The sequence below is a fragment of the Ziziphus jujuba genome, chromosome 10, assembly GCF_031755915.1.
Source record: "Ziziphus jujuba cultivar Dongzao chromosome 10, ASM3175591v1".
Classification (NCBI taxonomy): Eukaryota; Viridiplantae; Streptophyta; class Magnoliopsida; order Rosales; family Rhamnaceae; genus Ziziphus; species Ziziphus jujuba.
Window position 1 is genome coordinate 13,270,328 of NC_083388.1, and position 15,123 is coordinate 13,285,450.

General features: G+C 30.5%; 1 protein-coding gene and 1 non-coding gene across 2 annotated transcripts; one reads left to right on the plus strand and one right to left on the minus strand.

Annotated features, from left to right (window-relative positions):
• The first annotated feature begins 6,609 nt into the window (after nucleotides 1–6,609).
• On the plus strand, nucleotides 6,610–12,510 carry LOC132799588 (uncharacterized). Its single transcript, XM_060811842.1, has one exon. It carries the CDS (start codon nucleotides 6,671–6,673, stop codon nucleotides 12,266–12,268), a length of 5,598 nt encoding a protein of 1,865 aa, XP_060667825.1. The 5' UTR covers nucleotides 6,610–6,670; the 3' UTR covers nucleotides 12,269–12,510.
• Nucleotides 7,181–7,287, minus strand: LOC132799797 (small nucleolar RNA R71). Its single transcript, XR_009634676.1, has one exon. It is a non-coding gene; the product is annotated as a small nucleolar RNA R71 (small nucleolar RNA).
• Nucleotides 12,511–15,123: the final 2,613 nt, after the last annotated feature.

Here is a 15,123-nt window from a genome sequence, read left to right on the forward strand (position 1 = left end):
TCCATAAATGCTTCAATTGAAAAAATAAAAAATAAAAATCAGCATATTGAATAATAATCCATTGAAGCAAAAAAGAAAAAAGAACCCACAAAATCCATTTTAAGATAATAGAACCTGAAATAATTTGAAACATCTTCCTCCGTGAAAGTGTTGTCAGCTGGGAAAGTCAAATAAATTTGCCTAGAAGCTGGATTCACCATTCCAGCACTACCATTCGTCAAAAAATCATTCCTTTCAAGGCGAGATCTTCCAAACTTGTGCAAATCATCAGCACCCATCTTCAAAGCTGCTGCAGATCTACACATAAAACCAAAAAATAATAATAAAAAATGAATAAAGCAAATGAGAGGCACATGATAAAGATAGTAAAATGACTTGATCTACCCTTGCTTAATGATCACGTGCGCAGCACGTGGTCATTCCGTTAAGCATTTTTAATAGAAGAACCAACGGTGCTAGGGAAAAAAAAGTTTAGGGTGCATAATGCGAGAAAAAAAGTTTAAGGTGTAATGTATCAACCCCGATAAAGTTCAGGGTGCATAAATGCCAATATCCTAAAAAATTATTAATTTGAACAATAGTTTCTTTAAAATGAAACACAAATAAATTAAATGAACAAATTTAATTATTGTACTTCATGTGAATCAAACATAACATTAGTTAATATTGCCAAAAAAAACCAAAAACAAATAGGTGACGTTTTTTATGTTAAAAGCATTGCCTATTCTATTCAAATTATGAAAAAAAAAAATTATCAATCTTTTCTTCATATTGCTAATTAATATATTTAACTATATTAACAAGATATTCACACACTATATTTAAACTTTTAAATGCAACATTGAATCAACATAAAATTCTTTGATTGGCAAAACAAATATCAAATTCTATTATCTATATATATAAATATATTTATATACATAAGAGTAACAAATAAAATTGAACAAAATTTTTAAAAAGGTAAGCTAAAAAGCATCGCCTAATGCTTTAACTTATACAAAAAAATACATTGTCAATTTTATACTAATTTAAAAGTTAATTAAGTTAAAATTGAAATACAAATAATTTAAAAGAACAGATTAACTATTTTGCTCCCTATGTCTATAGATATGAATCAAAGATAACATTAATTGAAATTCTAAAAGAAAAAAAAATGTCAATCTTTTACTTCATATTACTAATTAATATATATAATTGTATTACCAAGATGCTCACTAACTATATTTAGCCTTTTAAATGCACCATTGAATAAATATAAATTATTTCATATGCAAAACAGATATCAAATTAATGGGACCAATACTGCCTAATGGTCACACTACTCTCCAAATTTTCCACTCAGGTGTTCACAAGATAGGTATCTATAAATATCTCAATCCTTAAATTTTGCATATTATGTACCGTGCTAATTCACTAATAACTTACTTCCAAACTTATTCATATATTTATATACATAAAACGAAAATATAATTGAACAAATTTTTTTTTAAAAAAAAATAATAGATGACACTTTTGAGGTAAAAAGCGTTGCCTAATGCTTTAAATTATATAAAAAATTCATTGTCAAATTTATACTAAATTAAAAAGTAATTAAGTTAAAATTGAAACACAAATAAATTAATTATTTTTCTTCATATTTTTAATTAATATATTTAATATTTATATACATATGAATGAAAGATTACATTAACTAAAATTACAAAAAAAAAAAAAACACTTGGGCGATGCTATCATCGCCTATTCTCTTCAAATTATAAAAAAAAAAAACAATTTGTCAACCTTTTGCATTATATTTCCTAATTAATATATTTAATTGTATTTTCAAGATGTTCATTAATTATATTTAGTCTTTTAAAAGCACTATTGAATGAATATAAAAGTCATTCATCTGTAAAACAGATATCAGATTATCAGGACTAGTACTGCCGTACTAATTCACTAATAACCTATTTTCCAATTTATATATATATATATATATATGCATAAGGATAAAAAATAAATTTTTTTAAAAAAAGTAATGGGTGATGCTTTTGAGGTAAAAAGCGTTGCCTAATGCTTTAAATTATACAAAAAATACATTGTTAAATTTATACTAATTTAAAATGTAATTAAGTTAAAATTGAAATATAAATAAATTAAACGAACAGATAAATTATTTTGCTTCATATTTTTAATTAATATATTTAATATTTAGATACATATGAATCAAAGATAATATTAATTAAAATTGTCAAAAAAAAAAAATTCGGCGACACTTTTGATGCTAAAAGCACTGCCTTTTCTCTTCAATTAAAAAAAAAAATTGTCAACCTATTTCTTCATATTACTAATTAATATATTTAATTGTATTACTAAGATGTTCATACACTATTTTTAACCTTTTAAATATACTATAGAATCAATATAAAATTCTTTAATCTACAAAAATGATATTGAATTGACAGGAATAGTACATTAGTCACATTGCTCTCCGAATTTTCCCCTTTGGTTTTCACAAGATAGATATCCATAGATATCTCAAGCTCTAATTTTTTTATTGTATGTACCGTGCTAATTTACTAATAATTTATTTCCCAATTTATCTATATATATAAAAACATATTTAGATACATAAGAATAAAATATAAAATTTAACAAATTTCTTTAAAAAAAAATGTAATTGTTGATGCTTTTGAGGTAGAAAGCATCGCCTAATGTTTAAATTATACAAAAAATATATTGTCAAAATTATGCTAATTTAAAAAGTAGTTACGTTAAAATTAAAACACAAATAAATTAAACGAACAGATTAATTGTTTTGTTTCATATTTTTAATTAATATATTTAATATTTATACACATATTAATCAAAGATAACATTAATTAAATTTGCAAAAAAAAAAAAAGTGATGCTTTTGATGCTAAAAGTGCCTCCTATTTTCTTCAAATTAGAAGAAAAAAATAATATAATTATTATATTTAATTGTATTACAAATATCTTCACACACTATATTTAACCTTTTAAGTGCACCATTGAATCAATATAAAAATTTTTGATCTCCAAAGCATATATCAATTTGATAGGAGGAGAACTTTTTAATGGTCACGTTGCTCTCCAAATTTTCCTCTTAGACTTTCACAAGATAGATCTCAATAGATATCTCAAACCCTAAATTTTGTATAGTATGTAACATGCTAATTCACTAATAATTTATTCCCTTAGTTATCTATATATATAAGTATATTTGTATACATAAGAATAAAAATTAAGATTAAACAAAATTTAAAAAAGGTAATAGGCGACACTTTTTAGATAAAAAGCATCGCCTAATGCCTTAAATTATACGAAAAAATATATGGTAAAATTTATACTAATTTAAAAAATAATTAAGTAAAAATTGAAACACAAATAAATTAAACAAAAAGATTAATTATTTTGCATCATATTTTAATTAATATATTTAATATTTATATACATATAAATCATAAATAACATTAACTAAAATTTTCAAAAAAAGAAAAAGAAAAAATAAGTGACGCTTTTTATGCTAAAAGCTTCACCTATTCTCTTCAAATTATTAAAAAAAAAAAAACTGTCAATGTTTTGTTTTATATTTCTAATTAATATATTTAACAGTATTATCAAGATGTTTACATACTATATTTAACATTAATGAAAATTTGAAAATAAAAAGAAAAGAAAAAAGGCAACGCTTTCGATGCTAAAACTATCGCTTATTCTTTGCAAATATTAATAAATAAATAAAAACTTTTTCAATCAAGTTGCTTCATATTCCTAATTAATATATTTAATTGTAATACCAAGATGTTTACATACTATATTTAACCTATTAAATGTACCATTGAATTGACATAAAATTCTTTGATCTGTAAAATAGATAATAAATTGACAGGAGAAATAATGCCTAATGGACACTGCTCTCCAAATTTTCCCCTCAATTTTTGCAAGATACAGAGATCTCAAGCCCTAAGTTTTGTATCGTACATACCATGGTAGCTTGCTAACAACTTATTCTCCAATTTATCTATATATATAAATATATTTATATACATAAAAATAAAAAATAAAAATTGAACAAAATTTAGAAAAAGAAAAAAAAAAACAAGCAATACTTTTGAGGTAAAAAGCATCACCTAATACTTTAAAGTGTACGTAAAAATGTTGTCAAATTTTTATTAATTTAAAAAGTAATTAAGTTAAAATTGAAACATAAATAAATGAAACAAACAGATTAATTATTTTACTTCATATTGCTAAGTAATATATTTAACTATGTTACCATGATATTCACACACAATATTTAACATCAATTTTAATTGTAGAAAAAAATAATAATAATGGGTGTTAGGTCTAAAATATTGATGATTTTAGGCCATATTTATAGCTTAATATTTGTTAGTTTGTGTTAATTTGTTATGGAAAGATACTTAATTATGTATTTTTCTTAATCTAGGTGAAAGAGGAAGAATTTTAAGAAAACAACCATAAAGATGGATTCCTTGGGTCGAATTATGGTGGGAAGCAAGATTTGAGCTCGAACGGACTAAGCATTAAGAAGATTCCAAAAAGATACCTTGAAGATTCCATAAAGATTCTATCGAGAATTTCATGGTGGAAATGGATGTCATATGAATCATCAAGATCTGAGGATTTCAAATGTCTCGTTATTTGTGGATTTCGAGGTGCGAGCAAAGAGTTATCATCATTTAAAGTTTGAAATTTATAAAAAGGAATATTCTAGTTAAATCTCCACCATTGATCAAAAGAGAGAATTAAGGCAATTTGAGGGCCAAGATAAAAACAAGTGGCAATAATTGGTTAATTTATCATTAATGAGGCACATGTCATGTCACATGCTTCATTAAGGGTAAATTAGACTAATTAACTATTTTTTAGGAGGAATTAGATAAAAGGAAAGTAGTAGAGACCAAGTAATATACAGTTTCCTTTTTACACATGAAATTCGTCCAACCCTCTTCATGGCCTAAAAAAGGTATCTTCCAAGACTCCCACATTGGAAATAAAGAGAGAAAAAGATTCCCAAGGCCCTATATATATAGCCCCCACCACATTGAAGGAAGATATACAAGTTTAGAGAGTTATTTAAGAGCTTTTAGGAGGCTTAAATAGAAACAAACCAAATTTTGGGAGTTTCTAAGATTCTCTTAAGGGTTCTAGGGTTTTAAAGTTTTAGAAGATCAATTGGAGAGCTTGGAGGAGGCAGAGAGACGTGGGCTTTCTTGGAGAAGAAGGCTACGACTTTGAGAGCTCTTGGAGGAGAATTTCTTCAATAGTTTTTATTCTCTTTTCCTTTCTCTTTAATTGTGAATCTTATTATTTTTAATAATTATGGATGTTGAAATTATTTTTACCATGAACTAATTTTCATAGCTAGGGCTATGATGTAGCCCTAACTATGAAGGTTTAATTATTTTAATATATGTTGAGTTTTATTTAATTAGTAATATGTTTTGTTAATAAATCATTGGTATACTTAAAGCTTTCATAGGCCGGAAGGAATGAATGATTTTAATAATATTTGAGCTTGGAAAAGGATAATATTATGGATCTCCAATGATTTACATGAATGCATAATTGATTGGAAAATAGTTATGTCTCATGCCATATTATTTGCTTAATCTATGCTTGATGATTTTGCATGATTTAATTTATAGGCCGGAAGGAATAAATTAGGTTATGTGAATATTATCAATTGTGAGTGGAAACTACTTTTGATTAATTTTGTGATTAAGTGTGGTTAACAAAATTACTAGTTAATTAAATTTACATATTTAAGTAATTAAATTGGAATAGTTAGTGGTGAAATCAAATGCCCTAGTATTCATAATTATTCTCTCTCTTACTTGAAATTGATCTAATTTTAATTGATTGCTTTTGTTTAATTTAGTTTATTTAGTTTTCAATTGCCATCTTAAATTTTAGTTCAAATATTATCAAAACCTAATTATCTTTGGTACTTAATACTTAATCCCTTGGGTACGACAACCCTATTTTTCCACTTTATTACTTAAAAACGATTCGTGCACTTGCGAGTTAATTTTACACATCAAGTTTTTGGCGCCGTTGCCGGGGATTAAGGCATTAATATTAATTCGGATTGGGTTTAGTAGTACTTTGAACATTGTTTTCTTATTTTAAATTTTTATATTTATTTCTTAATTTTGGTTTTAGTGTTGCATGCTAGGGTTTTAATTCTTTGCTTGTTTGGCCAACGTGCTTTGAATTTTTAATACTTATTTTGTGGTACTTGAAACCAAAATTGTGTTTTTAATTTATTGTTGCTTAGTTTACAAGTATAGCATACTTAGGGATTTTAGTATTATTTTTTATTTGTTTGGTTGAATAAGATTAGGTTTAGCTTTCTTTTAGTTGAAATTTTAGTTTGGCATAATTGTTTACTTTAAAAGCATACCTACACAAAAGGGTTTAATTTTTTTGCATTCAAATCGTTTGGTTCATTATTTCCTAGAGTTATTTTCATTTATCTTTTAGTTAAGTGTTAGTTTGTTTTTCTCTATTGCTAATTGATTTTAATTGTTAGATTAGTTAGCAACATTATAATTCTAATAATTTTTTTTTCTTGTTCAATTTTCTAATTTTCTTTCTAATTTATTTTACTTGCTCTCTTTTTAGGAATTAGGTGTTGTGTATGAGTCATAGTGGTGATCAAGAGTTCACGGAGGAAGTTGACTTAGAAAATAAACCAGCACCTAGAAAACAAGCCATAAGAGGTACTTGGGTACGTATAGACCAAGGAACTCAAGAAGGTGCAATGGCCAACCAAAGAGAAGATGATTTGCCCATATGCGAGTATGCTGCTCACAAGAAAGTTGGTGATTTGTCTTGCATAAGGAGACCACCCATTGAAGCAAACAATTTTAAAATTGAAGCATCTACTACTTCTTTGCTTAATAATGTTCAATTTTGTGGTTTGCCTCATGAAGATCCAAACATGCATATTTCTAGTTTTCTTCAATTGTGTGATATGTCTAAACAAAATGGTGTTTCTGATGATGCTTTTCGATTAAGACTTTTTCCTTGGTCTCTTAGAGACAAGGCAAAAGTGTGGTTAAATTCTTTACCTGCAGGTACTATCACTACATGGGATGCTATGGAGGCAAAATTCCTAGACAAATTTTTTCCTCCATCAAAGACAGCAAAATTGAAAAGTGATATAAACAATTTTTGTCAATGGGACCAAGAGACTTTGTATGATGCATGGGAGCGCTTCAAGGAACTATTAAGAAGATGCCCACACCATGGTTTTCCAACATGGATACAGGTACAGATTTTCTATAATGGTCTAGATTATGGTAACAAACAATTGGTAGATGCAGCTGCAGGAGGTTCTTTAATGAAGAAGAGGCAATCAGAAGCATTTGAATTAATTGAAGAGATGGCCCATAATAACTACCAATATCCAAGTGAGAGGAGACTAAATGGAAGAAGTCAAGTAAAGGCCGTGGAAGACGTTGATATTAACAACTTAGGAGCTCAACTTGCAACCCAATTCATGAAGACCTTGAACACTCAATTTGGTCAAATAGGGGTGAATTCTATCCAATCTACTAATAATTTTTTATTTTGTGATTTATGTGGTGCTCATGATCATAAGAGTGTGGATTGCCAAGTTGGAAATCCCTTTGCTTCTGATGATGTTAATTTTGTAGGGAACTTCCAAAAGCAACAAAACAATCCATATTCTAACACATATAATCCAGGATGGAGGAACCACCCAAATTTTTCATGGTCTAACAACAACCAGCAAGGGTCTAATCAAGGACAAAGTGGAGGGTTTCAAAGACAACAATTCCAATCTCCATTCTACCAAAAGCCGCAACTTGCACATCAAAATCAAAATTCTTCTCAAGCTCAAACTCAATTTTCTTCACTTGAACAATCCTTGCAACAGTTATCTAATAATACTAATTCTTTCATGCAGAGAACTGAGCAACAATTGACAAACCATAGTCAAATGTTCAACAACCAAATGGCTGCAATCAAAAGCTTGGAGAACCAAATAGGTCAATTAGCAACTCAATTCCAAAGAAGTCAAGGAACTTTGCCAAGCCAAACGGAGAAGAACCCAAAGGAGCAGGTTCAAGCCATTACATTAAGAAGTGGAAAGCAAGTAGCCGGGCCTAAAGAAAGTGACAAAGGGATGGTAATTCTTGATGATGAAGATGAAGAGAGCCCTATAGACTCAACATCACACTTGGTCACACATGACAACTCAAAATCAAATGTGGAGCATAATGAGGCTTATAGGAGAAAAGATGAAGGTTTAAGTGATGCCATGAAGTCTCCACCAACAAAGTACATACCGCCACATGTAAGAGAGGCCGAGAGCTCACCAACTGGATCAAAGAAAGTTGAACCAGCACCTTACCTAACCAAATCTATTGACAAGCACAACGAAAATGAGGAGAAGAATCAAGCCTACAAGAAAACCCCACCTCCACCTTTCCCATCTAGGTTTAAGAATGCAAAGTTAGATAATCAATTTAAAAAGTTTCTTGATGTATTCAAGCAATTGCATGTAAATATCCCTTTCATAGATGCCTTAGAACAAATGCCTTCCTATGTTAAGTTTTTGAAGGAGATATTGTCAAACAAGAGGAGGTGGGAGAATTATGAGTTAGTAGCTTTGAGTGAGGAGAGTAGTGCTAGGTTACACCATAGGATTCCACCCAAGTTAAAAGATCCAGGAAGCTTTGATATCCCGTGTAACATTGGACATTATAATTTTATGGCTCTTTGTGATTTAGGTGCTAGCATTAATTTGATGCCATATAGCATTTACAGGAAGCTTGGAGTGGGAGATGTGAAGCCTACCACAGTGACTCTTCAAATGGCAGATCGAAGCATAAAAAGGCCAAGGGGAATATTGGAGGATGTACTTGTAAAAGTAAACAAGTTCATATTCCCTGCAGACTTTGTGATACTTGATATGGAGGAAGATGACAACATTCCAATCATTCTTGGAAGACCATTTCTTGCAACCGGACGTGCCCTAATTGATGTACAACAAAGGCAAGTAACCCTTAGAGTACTCAATGAGGAGGTAAGTTTTCAAATCCCTAATGTTGTTAAATTTCCTAATCTTGATGAAATTTCTTGCTGCTTTCTTGTTGATGCATGTGATGAATTGGTAAATGATATGGCAAAGGAAAGTAATTTAGATCCCTTAGGATTGAGTGAGTTATTTGGACCATGTACAGAAGAAGAAAAACAAGAGTGTAACATCATAGATATAACCACCCACTGTGAGGTAGATTATGTTGGAAAGTTTGAGGATTTAGGTGAGAGTGGACCTAGAAAGATACCGAGTGTGGAGCACCCACCTATAATTGATTTGAAGCCACTACCTAGTCATTTAAAATATGCTTTTCTAGGATTTAATAATACCCTGCCGGTAATAATTTCATCCGCCCTTAGTGAGGACCAAGAAGCCAAACTTTTAGAAGTTTTAAGAGAACATAAAACTGCACTAGGTTGGACTATAGCTGATATTAAGGGTATTAGCCCCTCTATTTGTATGCACAAAATACTTATGGAGGAAGACCATAAACCGACTGTAGAACATCAAAGGAGGCTTAATCCTAATCTTAAGAAAGTGGTTCATGGTGAGATTTTAAAGCTTTTAGATGCCGGGATTATCTATCCTATTTCGGATAGTAATTGGGTAAGTCCTATTCAAGTAGTTCCTAAGAAAGGTGGGATGACTGTGCAAGAGAATGATAAGAGTGAGCTTATTCCTACTAGGTTAGTTACTGGGTGGAGAGTGTGTATTGATTATAGGAAGCTTAATAAGGCCACTAGAAAAGACCATTTTCCTTTGCCATTCATTGATCAAATGTTAGAAAGGTTAGCCGGTAAGGAATATTATTGTTTTCTAGATGGTTATAGCGGTTACAATCAAATAGCTATTGCCCCTGATGATCAAGAAAAGACTACTTTTACTTGTCCTTATGGAACTTTTGCCTATAGAAGGATGCCTTTTGGTTTATGCAATGCACCTGCAACCTTTCAAAGGTGTATGATGTCCATCTTTTCGGATATGGTAGAAGATATCATTGAAATCTTTATGGATGATTTTAGTGTATTTGGTGATTCTTTTACCTCTTGCTTGCAAAATTTATCTAGGGTTCTTCTAAGGTGTAAAGAAACGAATCTTGTGCTTAATTGGGAAAAATGTCACTTTATGGTTCAAGAGGGCATAGTTTTAGGTCATAAGATTTCTAAAAGGGGAATTGAGGTAGATAAAGCTAAAATAGAAGTTATAGAGAAATTGCCTCCACCGACTTCAATAAAAGGTATTAGGAGTTTTCTTGGGCATGCGGGCTTTTATAGGAGATTTATTAAGGATTTTTCCAAGATAACTAAACCTCTTTGTAACTTGTTGAATAAAGATGTTCCCTTTGTTTTTGATGATGAATGCATGCATGCTTTTAATCTTTTGAAAGAAAAATTAATATGTGCTCCCATTATGTGTACTCCTAATTGGAATCTACCTTTTGAAATTATGTGTGATGCTAGTGATTATGCTATAGGAGCTGTTTTGGGACAAAGGAAAGATAAAAAACTGCATGTTATTTATTATGCTTCTAGAACTTTGAATGATGCTCAACTTAATTATGCTACTACTGAGAAAGAGATGCTTGCCATTGTCTTTGCTTTTGATAAGTTTAGAGCATATTTGTTAGGTTCTAAGACCATTGTCTATACCGATCATAGTGCAATTAAGTACCTCATGAGTAAGAAAGAGTCTAAACCTAGGTTAATTAGATGGGTTTTGTTACTTCAAGAGTTTGACTTAGAAATTTTGGATAAAAAAGGAGTAGAAAACCTAGTAGCTGATCACTTGTCTAGGTTGGAATTGAGTGAGGAAAAAGAAGAAAGAGATATAGAAGAGTGTTTTCCAGATGAGAAAGTGTTTAAGGTTGATGGTATGTTTGATGTACCTTGGTATGCTGACATTGTTAATTATTTGGTTACTAATGTTATGCCGCCTAGTTTGGAAAAACCATATGAAAAGCATAAGTTTCTTAAGGAAAGTAGGTATTACTTTTGGGATGACCCCTATCTTTTTAAGAAGTGTGCCGATGGTATAATTAGGAGGTGTGTTGCTAGAGAAGAGACAATGTCCATTATTAAAAGTTGTCATTCTAGTGAGTATGGGGGGCATTTTGGGACTAGAAAAACCATAGCAAAAATTTTAAATTCTGGATTTTATTGGCCATCTATGTTTAAAGATACTAATATTTATGTGCAAGGGTGTGATAGGTGCCAGAGAACAGGGAACATATCAAGGAAGAATGAGATGCCTTTGAAGAATATCCTTGAGGTAGAATTGTTTGATGTTTGGGGTATTGATTTCATGGGTCCTTTTCCTTCTTCTTGTGGTAATAAATATATTTTAGTTGCTGTGGATTATGTTTCTAAATGGGTTGAAGCTAGTGCACTACCTACTAATGATGCACGAGTTGTATTGAAATTTTTAAAAAAATACATTTTTACTAGATTTGGTACACCCCGAGCAATCATTAGTGATGGTGGCACTCATTTTTGTAACAAACAATTTGAATCCCTTCTTGCTAAATATGGTGTTAGGCATAAAATTGCTACCCCTTACCACCCACAAACTAGTGGGCAAGTAGAAATTTCAAACAGGGAAATAAAGAGGATTTTGGAGAAGACGGTCAATGCTTCAAGAAAGGATTGGAGCTTAAAGCTAGATGATGCACTTTGGGCATATCGGACCGCCTACAAGACCCCCATTGGTACTTCTCCGTATAAACTGGTTTTTGGTAAGGAATGTCATCTTCCCGTGGAATTGGAGCATAAAGCATATTGGGCAACCAAGTTTCTCAATTTTGATCAAGAGGCTGTGGGCAAGAATAGGCTATTGCAATTGGATGAACTTGAAGAATTTAGGATGGATGCTTTCGAGAATGCAAAGATTTACAAAGAAAAGACAAAGAGATGGCACGACAAGATGATTAAAAAGAGGAACTTTCATGTTGGACAAAAGGTACTTCTTTATAACTCTAGACTTAAATTGTTTCCAGGTAAATTAAGATCAAGATGGAGTGGACCATATGATATTGTACAAATTTTTCCAAGTGGAGCAATTGAAATCACCAAACCGGGACATGAAAGTTTTAAGGTGAATGGGCAGCGGTTGAAGCCATATTATGAAGGTGGAGTGCTTGAGACTAGCCTCTACTTGGATGATCTTAATTAAGTTAAAGGGAGGAGTCAAGCTAATGACTTTAAACAAGCGCTCTTGGGAGGCAACCCAAATTTCTTTCTTTACCTTATATTTATCTATTTGTTTTAGTTGTTTTTAGTGGTTTTCTTGTTTTTAGGTTGTTTTGATGTGTTTTGTTTGAGTTTTTGCAAGGTTTTAAGATGTTTAGGTATAAAAGAGCAAAAGACGAATGTTGAGAATTTCAAGTCTAAAGTTAGGTTTTTGGAGTATAACCACCTTGAATATGCATTGGAGTATATCAAATTGTATGGATACATGCCCTTCTTTTTGGCCGCGTGGTGTGTAGGGAAAATGCAACATGTAGGTTTTTCTCAAGTTTTCACATTACGAGGAACATTCCATGTCTTCAAAGGGGAGTATTCTTTACCTTTTATTTACTTTTGCTTTATTTTATGTTTTTCACAATGAGGACATTGTTCATTTTAAGTTTGGGGGTGAAAAGCATGCTTTGCATCTTTTAAATCTTGTCCATTTAAGTGTTTTTATAAGTTTTCAAAAATGTTAGTTTTAGTTTTTATTTTCCTTCATTATTAAAAAAAAAAAAAATATTTTGTTTTTGTGGTGTTTTCTTAAGTACTTTAATGAGCCAATGATAAGACTATGATTGAAAATAAATTGGTTTTTAGATGGTGGATTTGTTTTTGTGTATGCTTAAATGCTTGAATTTATATTCACATATTGTTACTTTCAATAAATTTTGAGCACATAATCAATAATGCATAATTTAGATTGTGTTTTGAAGACGGTTTGCATGAATTAGAGTACTTTATTATTAATTGAACTCTAGAACTTGCTTGATTATTGCTTGAGGCGAAATCCTAGGTGAATGCATTACTAAGAACATGATTTAGGCCATCTTTGTTTAAGTTTGAGCCTTTCAAGCCAACCTAATACATTATCTTCCACTAGTACCTTATTTGAGCCTTTAGGATGCATAAAGATGTGTTAGAGCCTTTTCTTCATTAAAGCACATTTACTTACCCTTTTTGAGCCTTAAATTTCTTTTTCCTACCTTGAACATACTACAAAGAGAGCGTTAATTGAATTGATATGAATATATGCTTGTGAGCTTGTTTGAGTGTTGAAAAAGAAAAAAATGAGAAAAAGGAAAAAATAAAGTTTGGAGGTTAAGTATTTGGTGAATTTGGCTCTAGTATGCATTTTTGTGTAAATTGGAGGTTTGAATGTGCAATAAGAAGAAAAATAATTTTGGGGGCTTAGTGGAAAAGAAAGAAAAAAAAAAAGAAAGAAAAAAAAAAGAAATAAAGAAAGAATATGTGTGATTTGAAGAATATATGCACAATAAAAAGGAGAAAAAGGATATTGAAATTGAAGTTGAAATAAGAAAAGAAGTTCTAATAAAGAAACAAATTTTACAAGTAATTTATTCATTGATATTTAATTTTAGCTTTCTTTCTTTGATTTATTATATCTTATCCTTTTCTTTCTTTAGCCTTATCCATTAGCCTTAACAATAGAAACCATGAAGTCCTAATGATTTAAGGTGGTGCATTAACCTACATTAGTGGAGAGTGATAATTAAGTCAAGCATATGGTAGTTCATACTTTATTATCAATTTCTAATTCTTGTAAATTTATTCAAGCATATGATAATTAAGTGTATAAATTGATTTCCACACACACACATTGGAAGTATCATATATGTTGGATAGAATATAAGGTATTGAGCTACATAATTACTTTGAAACCATTTGAAAAGTCATATGTTATACAATCTTTGAGGCACCTCATTAAAGTATCTTATGTTCTTTAAATAACATTTCATTTTCTTATTCTTTTTCTTTGCTAGGGACTAGCAAATCTTAAGTTTGGGGGTATTTGTTAGGTCTAAAATATTGATGATTTTAGGCCATATTTATAGCTTAATATTTGTTAGTTTGTGTTAATTTGTTATGGAAAGATACTTAATTATGTATTTTTCTTAATCTAGGTGAAAGAGGAAGAATTTTAAGAAAACAACCATAAAGATGGATTCCTTGGGTCGAATTATGGTGGGAAGCAAGATTTGAGCTCGAACGGACTAAGCATTAAGAAGATTCCAAAAAGATACCTTGAAGATTCCATAAAGATTCTATCGAGAATTTCATGGTGGAAATGGATGTCATATGAATCATCAAGATCTGAGGATTTCAAATGTCTCGTTATTTGTGGATTTCGAGGTGCGAGCAAAGAGTTATCATCATTTAAAGTTTGAAATTTATAAAAAGGAATATTCTAGTTAAATCTCCACCATTGATCAAAAGAGAGAATTAAGGCAATTTGAGGGCCAAGATAAAAACAAGTGGCAATAATTGGTTAATTTATCATTAATGAGGCACATGTCATGTCACATGCTTCATTAAGGGTAAATTAGACTAATTAACTATTTTTTAGGAGGAATTAGATAAAAGGAAAGTAGTAGAGACCAAGTAATATACAGTTTCCTTTTTACACATGAAATTCGTCCAACCCTCTTCATGGCCTAAAAAAGGTATCTTCCAAGACTCCCACATTGGAAATAAAGAGAGAAAAAGATTCCCAAGGCCCTATATATATAGCCCCCACCACATTGAAGGAAGATATACAAGTTTAGAGAGTTATTTAAGAGCTTTTAGGAGGCTTAAATAGAAACAAACCAAATTTTGGGAGTTTCTAAGATTCTCTTAAGGGTTCTAGGGTTTTAAAGTTTTAGAAGATCAATTGGAGAGCTTGGAGGAGGCAGAGAGACGTGGGCTTTCTTGGAGAAGAAGGCTACGACTTTGAGAGCTCTTGGAGGAGAATTTCTTCAATAGTTTTTATTCTCTTTTCCTTTCTCTTTAATTGTGAAT

What these genes read in the sequence shown, in the direction of transcription:
- LOC132799588 (XM_060811842.1), top strand. Translation starts at nt 6,671, where the DNA reads ATGAGTCATAGTGGTGATCAAGAGTTCACGGAGGAAGTTGACTTAGAA.